This window comes from Strix uralensis, chromosome 27 (assembly GCF_047716275.1).
Source record: "Strix uralensis isolate ZFMK-TIS-50842 chromosome 27, bStrUra1, whole genome shotgun sequence".
In the NCBI taxonomy this organism is placed as follows: domain Eukaryota; kingdom Metazoa; phylum Chordata; class Aves; order Strigiformes; family Strigidae; genus Strix; species Strix uralensis.
In genome coordinates this window covers 4,934,564-4,948,862 of record NC_133998.1, presented here as the reverse complement: position 1 = coordinate 4,948,862, position 14,299 = coordinate 4,934,564, and the positions used below count along the sequence as shown (strand labels likewise).

General features: G+C 44.1%; 1 protein-coding gene across 1 annotated transcript in view; it reads right to left on the bottom strand.

Moving 5' to 3' along the window:
* INSR (insulin receptor) overlaps positions 1–14,299 on the bottom strand; it is a 56,557-nt gene that overhangs the window by 18,778 nt on the left and 23,480 nt on the right. The window contains exons 3-7 of the mRNA XM_074851289.1: positions 5,591–5,906; positions 3,895–4,040; positions 3,452–3,596; positions 2,993–3,207; positions 499–625 (exon numbers count right to left, since the gene is read on the bottom strand). Of these exons, the coding sequence (XP_074707390.1) occupies positions 499–625; positions 2,993–3,207; positions 3,452–3,596; positions 3,895–4,040; positions 5,591–5,906 (949 nt within the window). The remainder of the gene's footprint in view (positions 1–498; positions 626–2,992; positions 3,208–3,451; positions 3,597–3,894; positions 4,041–5,590; positions 5,907–14,299) is intronic.

Sequence of the window (14,299 nt, the reverse complement as noted above, 5' to 3'; positions counted from 1 at the left end):
TTCTGAAAATGAAGCATAGGAGCTTTGCAACCCAGTCTCCTTAACAGTATCACAGATCATGTACTGTTCCACAGATGATCCCAACAACTAAATCCACGGTCATTATTTTCAGCTTTATGAAAATCAGCTTGGTAACCTTGATTCTAAAAGAATGTTCCCCACCTCAAAGGGAATAAAAACCTCAACACCCCATGGATAGAGTGGGGAGATGATGAACTCCATGGTTAGAGTACGTACATTTGGAATAGCTGGAACAACTCATGTTTGGATTGCTCTTAAATGAGGAATTTTGACTGTACACAACTCAGGTAAGTCAGGGATCTTAATGAACACTTTTATATAAGGGTAACACCAGAAACTTAAGTGTAGGAGTCAGCCAATCACAGAGACTAAATTGTTATGCCTACAGCAGGATTAATCTCTACTCTTCAATGCCAACTGCCATTTGTGGAAGCCCAGCGTGGCTATTATTTTGTAACCTAACGGCGGATCACTTACGCTTCTTTGTAAAAAAGCATAAATCCCAGGAGATCACGGAAATCGGGAGGCCAGTACGGCTCCCACTTCAACAGGATCTTGTCATGAGATGTTCTAATGGAAGAAAATTTCAGCAATTCATTTTCACCTGTAACAAAAGAGAAGTGACAATAATTTTGTTAATGCTAAAAAATAAAGGTTGCCGTTTTTAATTATTTTAGAAGTTTATTTTCTCCACAGATAAATATGAGAATGTTGGCAGTGGGAAGAGCTGCTCATTAAAACCCTATCTTACTTCAATGCTATTCCTGCCTTAAGCCAAGGGTTGGTTAGATGACCTCCTAAGGTACCTCCCAGCTTAAATTTTTCTATGATGTTATGAAAATGACCCTGTAGAAGAGCTGAACTAAATTCTAATAAGTGGGAAATCTAAAGGCAACATATTTTAAACTTCATAATGACCTACACAGCTGAACCCAGTCGTACAGTTTGCACAGAAGGCAGAGGCTACAAAAACTAAGCGCGTGAATTCCCAGCCTTGCCTGGGACTAGCGTGGTCCCTTTGCAAACAGGGGGGAAGGACAACAAACAGTTGCAGGAGGGTGGAGTTTTGAGGCCCAAGGGACACGTTACAATATGGTATGTCCGAGCAGCCCAAGAAGGACAAACCGTGTAGCTCTGATTGGATTTGCCATTCCTGCAGTAGCTGCACAAGGGAGAAAGAACATTCATTTCATTGGCACCACATCCAGAACAAACAAGGCTGCTTTTTTTTTTCCTATTTTTTTTTTTTCTATTTTTTTTTTTTTTTTGGTAAACAGGATGCTGCCAATGTGAAAACTAGACTTGAAACTTAAAAACAAACAAAAAGCCAAAAACACTGGCAACCTGTGGTTTGAGGTGGGGGTGGCACAGAGAACAGCTCAGCAGAGCAGAGTTAAAGCTGACAAAGAGAAATGCAACCGTCTCCTCCAGCTGCCTTTAAACAAAACACCCAGCCAGCCTGGGAGCTGCACACAACCACATGACAGAGCTGGGTTTGAACCCCAAATCCAGTCTCATCCCCAAATGTAGGAAGAGCTTGTTAGTATCTCATGGGAGATGACCTTTACAGGCAGCTAATTCCTTGTACCTCCTTCACTCTGCGCAGGCTAGAGCTGTGATATCCCTGAGGGTACGGCTCCATGTAGGTTTTTTTTCACTGGTACTGCCAGTTTTTAGGTAGGCAGTCATTACGTTCCTGTCTCCCCACTGTGCTGGCATGGCTGCATGTGTTGATACGTGGCAAACCAGATCAGGAAACTGATTCAGCTGAAAGATCTTCATTTTTTAAGTCTGTTCACAAATAGCTACATCAGCGTAACAAGGGCAGAACTGGGGAAGGGACTGTTGAAGCAGCGCTGTCACCAAATGCAGTTGCAGCCGTGGGATGATCTAACCTGCACTGCAAGCTGTGAAAAGAGCAAGGAACTGAAATGCAAGGGACTGAAATCATGGTTTAATTAATGCTGAGAGTTTTGGTGGCAAAACCTGCTTAAGCACCTAATGTGTCAACCTGTTATGTGCTCCTGTTCCTGTGGGCACATAAAACTTTGTGGGGCTAGACAATAAATCAGAGCAGAGAGATGATGACACAACCCAAGAAGAACAAAGGAGAAATGGCTTGCTATTTTCTACCCCATATTCACCAGTCTGGTTCACCACGCAGCCCTGTAAAAAGTTTTACCAGCACCAACAGGGAATGGGGATTGTGTGTGGCACAGAATGGGAACACCCAGCAGGGTTGGGGGTGCCCAAGGGATGTGCTTGTGGCAGTATTGCTGCCAAAATAAGTGTCTGCAAAACTACATCTTCAGTAGCATGACTTTAGTAAGAGCATAAAGCAACACTGGGTGTTTGCTCCTCAGCCATGCTGACACAGGCATCATCTTATCATTGTTCCTGAAGAAAGCTGTTAGCTTAAAACCCTCTGAGAAGCATAACAAAAATTGTTGGAAAAATTTCTCTGACTGTTGTCATAGCAATTCCCTCACGTGGCTCCAGAGATGGGTGGAAATCCTGTTTCTCTACCATGTTTACTCTGTGTGCATGCTGTCGCCTCATGACATGGGAAAAGAAGATTATGACTATTAATCAGGTACTCAGCAGTAACACAAAGTGCCAGTCTGGACTGAGGTTATGTTGTGCTAAACTCTTCAAAAAGTCACAACAATACACTCAACCTGGAAAAACTCACAGCTGAGCACACAGAGAGCAAACTTTTGAAGACCAAAGCTGGCAAGGTAGGCTCCTGGCCAGACGTCGAACCCATAAGTACTTTTACTCATGACATATTGACAGTGCGGCTGCAGCGCACAAGCAACCGGCAAGTCACATGTCTGGGGCTTTACCAAAAGGACAAGGACAGTCCCTGGAAAAACATCATAGGCTAGGCTGAGAGAAACGAGTATGAGGTGAGCAAGGCAGAGGGAAAGGAAAACAATGTAAGTCTTGCTGCATTCTGAGACTTTCTTACATGAGGCTTGATCGCCGTTCGTCTTCAGGGCTATGTCGTTCCTTTCCTGACGCCCCTTAGTCCCAGAGATCTCCTCCATCTTGTGGATTTCTGACAAACACAGTTTGGGATTATAATGGAAAAAGAGTTTGCCTCGTGCAATAGTGAGGTTGTGCTTACTCCAGTCCCAGAGTTGGCGAAGATTCTGGTTGTCCAAGGCATAAAATGAGTAATTCCTGAAAGCAGAGATGAAAATGTGGATTGGGAGGGGATCCACTGAAAACTCTTTTTTCCTCATGCACTAATCCAGACACCAAAGAAAAATGAGTGCAACCATCTTCCCTGGTAGGCCACAAGCCATTTGCAGAGGAAGGTTTAAAAATAACTTGGGAATTGTTTACCAATACAAATCACCCTGATAGCACTGGCGCTCCTTACACTTCACAGCATTAAAATAAAGTATCTTTTGAAAGAACTCACCCAGCTTCTAGGGTTTCCCCTCTGATCAGATGTAGTTTACGAAAAAAAGAAAGAGAAACCAAGGCGTAAGACCGGCGAATTTTTAGGTAACCTGAGATTTCTTCTATCAAGCCAAGATTCGCTTCTAGTTCAGCTGCTATATTATCTACGGAGAGGAAAACATTGGTTTTAGGTTTCTGGTATCACAGAGAAAAACACTGATATTGAAGCCCCAACATATTAAATAGAACTCCTTTATGTTAATTCATGAGACCTCACAAAAAACAGTTAGCAAAAACCCTGAATGAGCATCACAAGAGCCTTTGCTTTGCGGTTCTTTTTCTGCATCACTCTAAGATTCAAAGTGGTCAAAGCAAAAGAGAAATTCCTCAGCTCACGGGTGGTGTCATATTCACTGAGCTAACACCCAGTGCTCTCTACCCCCTTACTCATGCAGAACTTACTTCCTCCACGGATATTTATAACTAAGCTTCCATTAACCACTGTGCAGCCCCGGAGCTCCTGTGCCGATGTCACCGAATCGATCGTCTTCTCTTTCCCATAGTCGCAAACCTTCGGACAGGGCCCTGCGCAGGGTGTACAGTGCAAGCTGAAAAACAAGGGAGTCAGGAATGCAGATGTGATGCTTTTGCAGAATGTCATCTGGGGCGTCCCAGCAATTCTCAAAAGCAGAGTAATCAGTTCAAAGCGACAGTGTCCTGACAATATGTCACGGGATTCACTTGCAGTGCGCAGCACATGGCTCTTAGGAACTCCAGATAACTGCTGATAATTCTTTAAATTGCCATTTCCACGTTTTGAACGCTAATCACTCTGTCCCTCCCTAAATAACAGAAACCAGAATGAAGCGATTGTGACTATTTTGAATAGCCCATCCACCACGATGCTGCTCAGTGCTATACATACCAGGGGTTTCAAGATCAAGAAACCCAGGCACAGCCTCCATCCCAAGATCGTTAACCAACCATGTAATTGATGAGCGGAGAGCTGGCTGTTCATCTGAGAATCCTCTGATTAAGGACTGTACAGAAAGTTGCTTTAAAAAAAGGCAACCAAGCACGTGCTTTGTGCTCTGGGGAAATACTTCTTAAACAGCAGCAAGATGATTGCTTGCCCTGGTCATAACACCACAAGAATGTGTTCCCAACTGGTTCAGAGAAATAAATGCTCTAGGAAAAGCAAGGACTAGTGCTGCGAGGTCCTACTGACAGCAGCCTGGAACAAGCATAGGAGAGAGGCGATGGCTGCTGTTACACAAGCAGCATATCTACTTTGGGGGCTGCTAGTTTATTCTTTTGAAAAGCAAAACAGGAAATGGAATAAAAAAAATCCTGTTAAGAGTGAATTCCCCGAAATTATTGTGGCAGGAGCAAATACATGCGAGCACAAAGCTACCAATATTCATAGGAAATCTGACTCATCACAATATATAACGTTACTGTGGGACAAACAACAAAGTTTTCAGCGATAAACAGCTCAGCAACATAAACTAATTCCTTTGTGAAAAAACCCTGGGAATAGACAGAATGGCTGTTCCCTGCTTTGATTCGTGCTACACTTGTTTGTTACATTGTCCATTTATGTCTGGCACAGCTTGAACCTGCTCAACGAAAGTAATTACAGGGACGAGGGACAGATATTCTGAGAATGATCCACTCAAAATACCCTGTGCTCTTTTCATTAGACATGACTTTTTTCCTATTCTGCTGAATAGCAAGGCTTTCTAGTCTGAGGTCTGCTTTGGAGGGGAAGGGAAGCAGGGCTAGTAAAGCCTCTCCACTGCCCATATCCCTCTTCCCACTCGATTACAGAAAGACCCCTCCAACTTGAGGATACTCCTCTTCCTTGTCCTCCCTCTCATTCTCCCTTTCCCACTTTTTCCAAACTTGAGCGGAAATACAAGAAGCCAAGGGAAGAATAAACTACTGACACATGGTAGGTAGACCTGTCTGCTTTTAACGTCTTGAAATAGCAAGGTGTTAGTTTGCAAATCATATCAAAGTAGACCAGGTAATTGTCACAGACACTGGAAACTTTTCTTGGTCCTGCTGCAGAACACAAACCCTCTGTCCAAGCGAGAGAAAAGCACAGGACAAAACCTACAAAATGGTTTCTTTACCTGCAGACACCAGTACTTACTTGCTGGAATTCATGATGTACCCTGATGGGCATTCATGAACACATTCGTTATTGTGGATAACGTGACACCCCGACTCCCTGGCATTTTTGCATTTGTTGTGCAGTTCCTGGCAGAAGCTGAAGGTCACACAACGCCACCCCTCAAAGCGATAGTAACCGGGGGGGCAGGTGTCCACACATTTGCCGTCAAGGTAGAAGTTGCGGCAAGCCACGCATTTTTCAGGGTTGTTCGGCTCCGTGCAGTCTCCAAGACATTCGCTGTGACAGCACTGACCATCAGAGGTGCAGCCTTGGGACTTGCAGGCAGGTGGACAAACTGTGAAGAGAAAAGATAAAAAGCAACTGAGCACCACAGGACAACCCGAAGTTGTATGACCGTGAAAGGCTTACGAGCAACGACACTTCATCCTGCTTGGCTTGGCAACTCTCTTTTCAAAGAGGCACCCATGAAGCGCCGACATCTGTCTCATCTCCGCTTTTCTGTGTGAATTCCAAATTTTAACCACATTTTTGAAGGTTAGCATTCACCCTCACAATTCATTAATGCTCATCTTCAAAAAGAGAAAAACGAGTTTTCCTCTTCTCTTGGTCCAGTACTACAAGGCTCTCGGGGGAGCTTTGGAGTCTCCAACATTATTTCTGAAGTCCAGAAGTATTGAGACTTCAGCGAGAGCTTCGCAGTCTGGGGTAGACGGTTTCAGCCAGAAGATTCTAGTTTCTGAGCTTAAGAAACTAAGTCTCCCACAATAATGCTGCGAATAACGCACGTCCAGCAACACTTTTACAAAACCCTTCAGCTTTATCAGGATTTGCTTCCTATCTGTCTATCAACTTCTCAGAAGCTTCCCTGGAGGAAGCTGCTGCCCTGGCACCCAACACAAGCTCTTCGGTGACTCTCCCAGCAAGTCCAAAAAGAAGGGCACCCACAAGTGTTATTCTTGAGGTTTTTATGGTTTACTTTTTAATTACCCATTACTTAGCGCCTCACAATACTTTTAATGAGCGGTTTGGGCTTTGAAATAGAAACCAAGCGGCAGCATAGCTCAGAGCAAACGCCGTGACTAACACTGAGCAAGGAGCTGGAGAGGAGGCTGAGCAAACCCAGAGAAGGTCTGAAGGGAAGGAGAGTCCTGCCCCTCAGCACCTCCACGCTCAGTCTTAACGGTCCAAACGAGGCTGAACCAATTAAATCCAACTGCTTAATCCAGAACATGCCACAGAACTTCAAGTCAGAAAAGATATAAAAAGCTGAAATCACCACTACAAGAGCAAGCACCAAAGCCAAGTACAGCCTTGATGCAGCCATTAAGCAGCAGGAGGAAGAACTTAGATGAGGGATGGGGGAAATGGGCCTGGATTTATCCACACGGTGACATACAACCTTTGGGTGACAGCTGTGAATTGCCAAGATGCGGCTCAAGACATCACCTTCTTCTCACCAAACTCTGAGGGCACATCTGAACAGCTTCTGCTGTCCTGCCCACGCGCCCTGGGTGAAGGAAGACAGAGATAAGTCCTCCTGTGATCTGTGCTGGCCAGGCCAAGTAACTTCACACCGAATTAACCCCATCTGCCTCCACATCTCCCAAGCTTTCTATCCAACGTTCAGTGTTGAAGCAGGAGGGGCTTTATTTGGGGAGGTCCCAAACACACCGATGTTGAGAGGCTAAAATGTTAGTTTTAATTTCTGGCTAATGTGCATGAGCTGACCAACAGCAGAAAGTTGTCTAGTTTTATTCAACTAAATGAGCAGCATGTAGGATCCATAGCACAGCGTGCTACCGATGTTTTGATGATCAAATCCCCAGCTGTGGCTAGGAAGAAAATCCCCCTCTGCTGCGCTCCGCCCCGTGTTGAAGGATTGCAGAATTAAGTGTGTTAAAGCAGTTAATGCCACTCTTGGAATAAGCAGCAGTAGCTGCAGTAGACAGGATGGTAAAGAAGAGCAACCTCGGGTTTGTTCCAGCCTGATAAATCCTTTGAAGAAATATTAAATGGATAATTCTATCACAAGGTCAATTTAATCTCAAATACCTTACTGCTTCTGTGTCAGTCATTCACTGCAGGTATTTTTTTTGTGCATCCCTCAAGATTCATCCAGTAACAAGAAACACAGCAGTGTATTTCAAATTCATTTTCTTTTATGCTGACCAACTTTTTGCCCTTTTCCAGCAACAGGTCTTATTTTGTGAACCTGTCACAAACAGTAACTGATGGAAACGCAACAGCCAAATAGAAGCAACTTGCAGATGACACCTTGTATTAGACTAAATATAAAATGAGAAGCTTGTTTGCAAAGCGTGGTCATACGTTCTTTACGAGGCCACAGATGGAGCACAGTCTAGCAACAGATGTCATGGGTGCAGTTTATTAGAAATACTGGCAACAGAAAAACACAAGACAGAAAATTCCAGAATTTAGTCCAAAACACTACCAAGCTAATTCCAGTCTAAAATATCAAGGTTTATGGGGGGGAGGGAGGGGCGGGGAAGCATGGGCTATTTCTCACACACCTCCCCACATTCCTAAGTGAGCACTGCCACACCAATGTCTTGCAAGGACTTTACACTGGCTAGTACCAGCGCCCGCTGCAGCACGCACCTCCCTAAAGCGGGGGGAGCATCCAGCTGGGATGTAACTGCTACGGCGAACGCGTGCAGGGAGGATTTGTGCAAGCTGGAGGGTGCGTGCTGACGGCACAAGTCACAGCGCTCATCACTGGTGCTTCCTGCAAAAGGGTATTTTCCAGAGGCTGTTTCGTGCTTAGGAACTACTCAGTTTAAAATATTCACAAGACAACATTTGTTTCTCAAGGAGCAAGTGGAGCAGACAGGTAATCTGGAAGAGTTTGCCCTCATGCAAAACACCCAGTGACACATGGCACCTATTTAACATTATACCACACAATATATTTTTTTTAATTTGTTATGGAAACTAATCTTCAAAGCCCTAAGCTTATTCACATATTTTGAACTCAGCTGCAAATATTCACAGGGCAGAAACAGTTTAAATTCTCAACTCTAAAGGTTTCTAGAAGATACAATTAAACTATTTTTAAACTGTTCTTAACGTTTCTCTTTTTCCTGTTCTATGAGCTTTTGATGTCTAAAAGACAGCTTGAAGAAGCAAAGCAGCCAAGGCAACATCTTTTTTTCCATTAAGCATTCAAGACCAGAAATTGTCAATCACTATTTTGTGCAAATCCTCATTACACAAGATCCTGAATAGATGCTGTCCTGACATTATCAAAGCATGCATGCTAGAAAGCACCCAAAAATCACGTAGAAACCTCTCCAGCATACCTTCACTTCCACTTCTTATAACTATTACCACAGTATCCAGGTTATGTGACTCCGGATGGGTCAGATGGTTTTTTTGTTTGGGTTTTTTTTGCTGCCACGTTACGCTTTCACTGCAGGACAACACTGAATAGGTTTGTGCTGACCAAGTGCACCTCATTACCCCTTCGTCATCGAGGTTTGCAGACTCCAATATTGTCACTGGCCCACGTAGATTTGCCTCTTCGCAATGAGATGGCACTTTTGGGAGCCGTGGCACGGTCAGGTACAAACCGAGGAGGCACAGGGTATGGTTAGACACGGCACCTGCGCAGCCCCAGCCTCTGGGTAATGCTGCGGGACTTCTGGACAACGTGGTGCCTCCCTCTCAGCACAGGGAAAAAACTCAATTCTCTTCATTCCTTGGAGAAGAGGAGAAAGTCAAAAGGGAACTTCCAAAATCCTAGTTAGAGACAAGGGAACAGCTATTTTGGGGTAGGGGGAGAAGCCACCCCATCGTACCACAAAAGGTGCTGCGGGAAAAAGTGCTTCAGCACCAGCACCAAAGCAAAGCTGCTAATCACAGCCATGAAACCTCTTCATCACATCTTTAAGAACAGGACTTTTAAATTCCCTGTCCCAGAAACGACAAACAGCATAACGCTTAACTAATCTGCCCTGGATGGGGGAGAAACAGAGCCGACACAGAGGTTCAAACCTGTTGTTCCAGGGGTGAATAAATATTTAACTAGCTAGCTAGAGAGGCTCCAAAGACTTAGGAAACAATGCATTTTACAAACCTTTCTGATTATAGATTCAAACTGACATTTCTTCATGCTGCTGAGGCCCAGCTGGGGGGGACAAAAGGCAGCAGAGTCAGCGCAAAGGAATTTCTACCTCTGTGGATCGCTCCCGTCGTTTCACCACTTCCCTGTGCTTCAGGTGGAAACAAAACACACTGATACTGTAAACACACTCCTGAGCCAACAACAGGTAACCAGGAGATACATATTTAACAGGGAAGTCAATTAAACATTAAGCTGTTCAGCTAATAAACACAGTTTGTCTGAATATTGAAGTATGATTAAAAACATTTGTGTTAGGTCTTGTTTCTTGCTTTCTGCTAACACAACAATAGCAGTGAATTGTCAGAAAAAAAGGAAAAAAAAAAAAGATAAAAATCACTCAGAGTAAGTTTTGCTGTTCCTTTGGGATCCTCTGCCACTGGATGGGTTTAAAAAGCAATGTCCTGGGTGAGCTGAACTGAGGATTCAAACGTGTGGGTATGATAAGAGGTACACAGCTCATTAGGAGGAAATTCTAAACCACTGTATGAACGTCAAGATGCTGTGTATATACTGTACAGGGACAGATGTTCCCACATGGTTTTGGGACCAATTTGTCATGAATCAACATGATCTTTCTACCGTGCAATAACAAGCCCCATCCATGTGACCATGTGGGTCAGCAGAGGCAGCCCGGGCCACCACGGGTCCTCTGGGCCAGCCGGGGCCACCAGCCGTGTCCCATACAAGCCGCTCCTCCCGGCCACCAGACGAGCCAGCGACAAGGAGCAAACTCTCTTTGCACCGTCAGGTCCTTTTTCATGAATTACACAAGCTGTATTTTGATTACAGACAAGGCAATTAGGAGGCTCCAGATCCAACGAAGTCCAGGACAGAAAACAACTGCGGCAGGAGAACCGCCCTCAACCTCAGCCAATGCATTTGCTGCCTGCACAGGGAGGCATCCAACCGCTCCGCTATCTGCACAAGGCAAACACGCCTTAACCCCTTGCCAGCCACCCGAAACGGGGCTCCCCAAACAAGCCCTCGCCTCCCACCGCTCGCACGGGAGGCCACGCCACTCTCTGCCCACGAGTTGCAAAACTCATTAGGCTAATGCAATTTAACCGGCTATTGCGGGGTTTTTCTCACGGCGAGTGTTTAACTCATGAGGCGTATTTATATCCAGGAGAAAAAAGTAGGAGGAAGCCAGTACGAACCCGGCATTGACACAGCTTCAAATGGCTTGTTTTGGCCACGATCCGTATCGCTCAATGCCAGAGCTTAGGTTCGTGTAATGTTATATGACGTGCACACGCGTATAATTCAAAGTCAGGGTGCCACAGAAACACTATCAGAGAGCTCTGCATTGCCCTGTGTTTTTTTTTTTCCTCCTACTGTAAATGGCTGCAATATCTGTCATATAAATTTATCCCTGAATAGTCTTGCGCACACACACACACACACAATCATACTCGAGTTACAGTTGCAGTGGGAACTGTAATTTAATTTCCTCACTGTATAGTCGCGATAATGACCTCCGTAGAAATGGGTTCTTGCGGTTCTAAACAAAAACAAAACCAACAAGGAAAAAAAAAGGAAACCCAAGGACTAATCGCCCACGGCAGTAACTCCTCTGAGTGTGTGTTGCAAGCATGTGATCTTAATTTAGCACTACAGAGTCTGTGCTTGTTTCCTGAATTTCTGCAAGTGCTGAGCGGCATCACTGCTCTTTGAAATCCGTATGAATCTCACCTCCTTATAAAATTATGTATTAAATCATGTTATATGTACACAGCATTTTGTACTTGATCACTTTTCCTCAAGATTAACTCATTCTTTTCCTTTCAAGAAGACTCCAAATTCAGTAAGCTGTTACAGAGCTCTGTAACAAACTTTTTATCCCTAAAACAATTTTCATTTTTTTTTTACGCATGATCATCTATTTTATTTTGAGCATTTATTTGATCTGAATACATCAAGATGACAACTAATCAGAGTGCATTAATGTATCATAAGGTTGAAAAGAGCTATTAAAAATTACATAAAAGTTTCCAGTGAAGACTAGGTATAAATCTAAAACTCCATAGCAGAGTGGGTTGACGGAGGGTTGCTGCAAGAAAAACAGTGTGTTGCCAATCCCTCTGCACTGTGGCTTATGTCCTTCAATTATTTCCTCATGTCACCAAGACCAGAGAGACAGAAACATAAACCCTAAACCCCACCAGCAGCAGCTCTTGGTCTGCACAGGGCAAACTGCTCCCAGGGCACTGTGACGGCAGTAACGTGCCTGGGAAGAACAAGGTTATAGAGGTCCACTGGCCTCTAAGAGCACGATGACTTTTGATCGCCTCGGTGACTAACAACAGTAGCTCTCCCACACCTTCAATCTACAAAATAAATGGAGAAACTAGAACAGAACAGAAAATAAGAGGTTAACATGCTTCTACAAAAAGACTGCCAGCAATGCCTGACACTGGCTGTAGTTATCAAGCAAAATTCAGGAACTATCACAAGACGTTCAAGCAAACTTTATGTCACTTACTCACAGCGCTCAACTGGTCTAACAACGTTTATCCCTCTCTCTTCCCCAACACCAAGGAACAACCCTCCCAGAACGCATCAGCTCAAATGCTGTTATCCACACACAGGATTTCAGTTCTTAGCACCAACTCGGGAAGGAGCAAATGCCAAATAAACTCAAGGTTTTACAATCAGCACTAAAATTAAAGTGTTATTTATAAAATAAGATACTACAGTACATAATGCCATGACCCCACTGAACTGTGAGCTGGGAACATTAGGAGGTCCATATTTACACAGGAACAGATAAAATTAACTGCACGTGCCTCCCTTACCATAGACAGTGACTTCCAAACACAACACAATGTTACTAAAATGTGAAGGAAACTTCCTATTGACATTTCACAGGACAACATTACAAATCTTATCTCACCTATCAGCAAGGATAAGAAAAAACTTGTTTTGCCTCCCAACCCTTTCATAAGTTACGTGCTCATCTGGAGCTACAGGGAACGTCTCAAATACTCCAGACCAGGACTGGTGCCATTTGCAGACCCCGTGTGTTCAGCAGCTTCCCGTAAGGCGTCCTCCCAGCCAAGAACAGCCGCCACAGCTAAAACCAACGGAGATGCTGGTAGTGTTGCGCGGACCTGCTAGGATCAGCAAACGAGTTGAGAAAAGATAAAAGGGTTTGGAGTTGTGTGCCACCTTGTCCAGTCACGATAATGGAGGATATGGAGGTATGTGAAAGAAGTTGTTGAATGGAGATAGAGGGAAAAGGTTGAGCTCTGTTGCTAATAGAGGAAAAGAGCTGATAAAGGGAGACCTCTCTAGAAATGCTGTCTCTTCCATGCCAACCTTCTGCTCTTTAGACTGTGGAGTAATCTATTATCTTCTGCACTACAACTGATGGTGAAGGATTTCTCTGGAAAGAAGAGAAATTTACTCATATGTGAATTATGCCGAGGAATACAGAAAACTTACTAAGAGGAACTCATACATACAGGCATACATATGTATACACACACATACTTTTATTGATATAATATTTATATAAGTCATCTTAATATGATGAAGCCTGGACGAAGTCATCAACTGCAATGGATCCCCAATGCCTTTGGTCACTCGCTCTTTATCTTCTTAAGAAGTTACAACCTTTGCAAATGAGGTTCTCCAGCCACCACACCGAGGACACAGTACCTGTGCCTGGGTGTACAAAGCGCCGGATAACTTCAGATTCGGTGGCTCACCTCCGTGGCTGGAGTTAGTCAGACAGCCCAACTATTGCCCCTTATTTTCAGCGATAGGACTTCTTGGACTACAAACCTGAGCTCTGAAAGTCCCTCACCTTCTGCCATTGAGCCTCCAGGACAGGCTCTCAATTCACAAATCACATAACAACACCTTTCTGTTTCTCTCCCTTGAAGGTTTGCACTCCTGCTCTCCTCTGTCACCCCAACTACTTACACGGAGAAGTGGATGTTTCCCACTGGAGTATGGCTAATATTGCCCAGATAGAATAAAGATCAAAGAAACATTTTCCTTTCATGCATTTTAAGCAGTGCACATGGTGTTTACACGATGGCAGCAAGTCCCTTATGAACTGAACTTACAGAACAAAGCATCTCTCTCTGATGAGAGCTAGGGGGTAAAGCTGGGAAAAAAAAAAAAAAAAACAAACAAAAAACAAACCTCAAAACTATGTCTGTTTTCATTGTCCTAGTTCCTTTCAGTCAAGCTGATTCCCCAAGCAGGTAAAAACAACTTGCAGAAATCTGGCTAAACTGTTGGCAATCAAGCTCCAAATACCAAAACATGGAGTTTGATGTGAAAACACAGCAGCACTGTTAAAGGCGGAACAAGTGTCACAAAGTGCACACAAGGAGAGCGACGAGAAGCTGTAAATACTTACCTAGTGTCTACAACACCGCTGTTGTGCCCTTCTCTGGCAAGCAGAGCATCCTTGTACTTTGTGTTCAAAATTACATGGGAGCTCAGCGCTGCATAAGGGATCAGAAATAACCACCAACCTCTGCTTGCTTGCTTGTTTTTCTTTAGTATGCAAGCTCCAAAATTGACACTACATCCTCAGGCAAAACCTGGAGTCCTCAGCCAGTTATCAC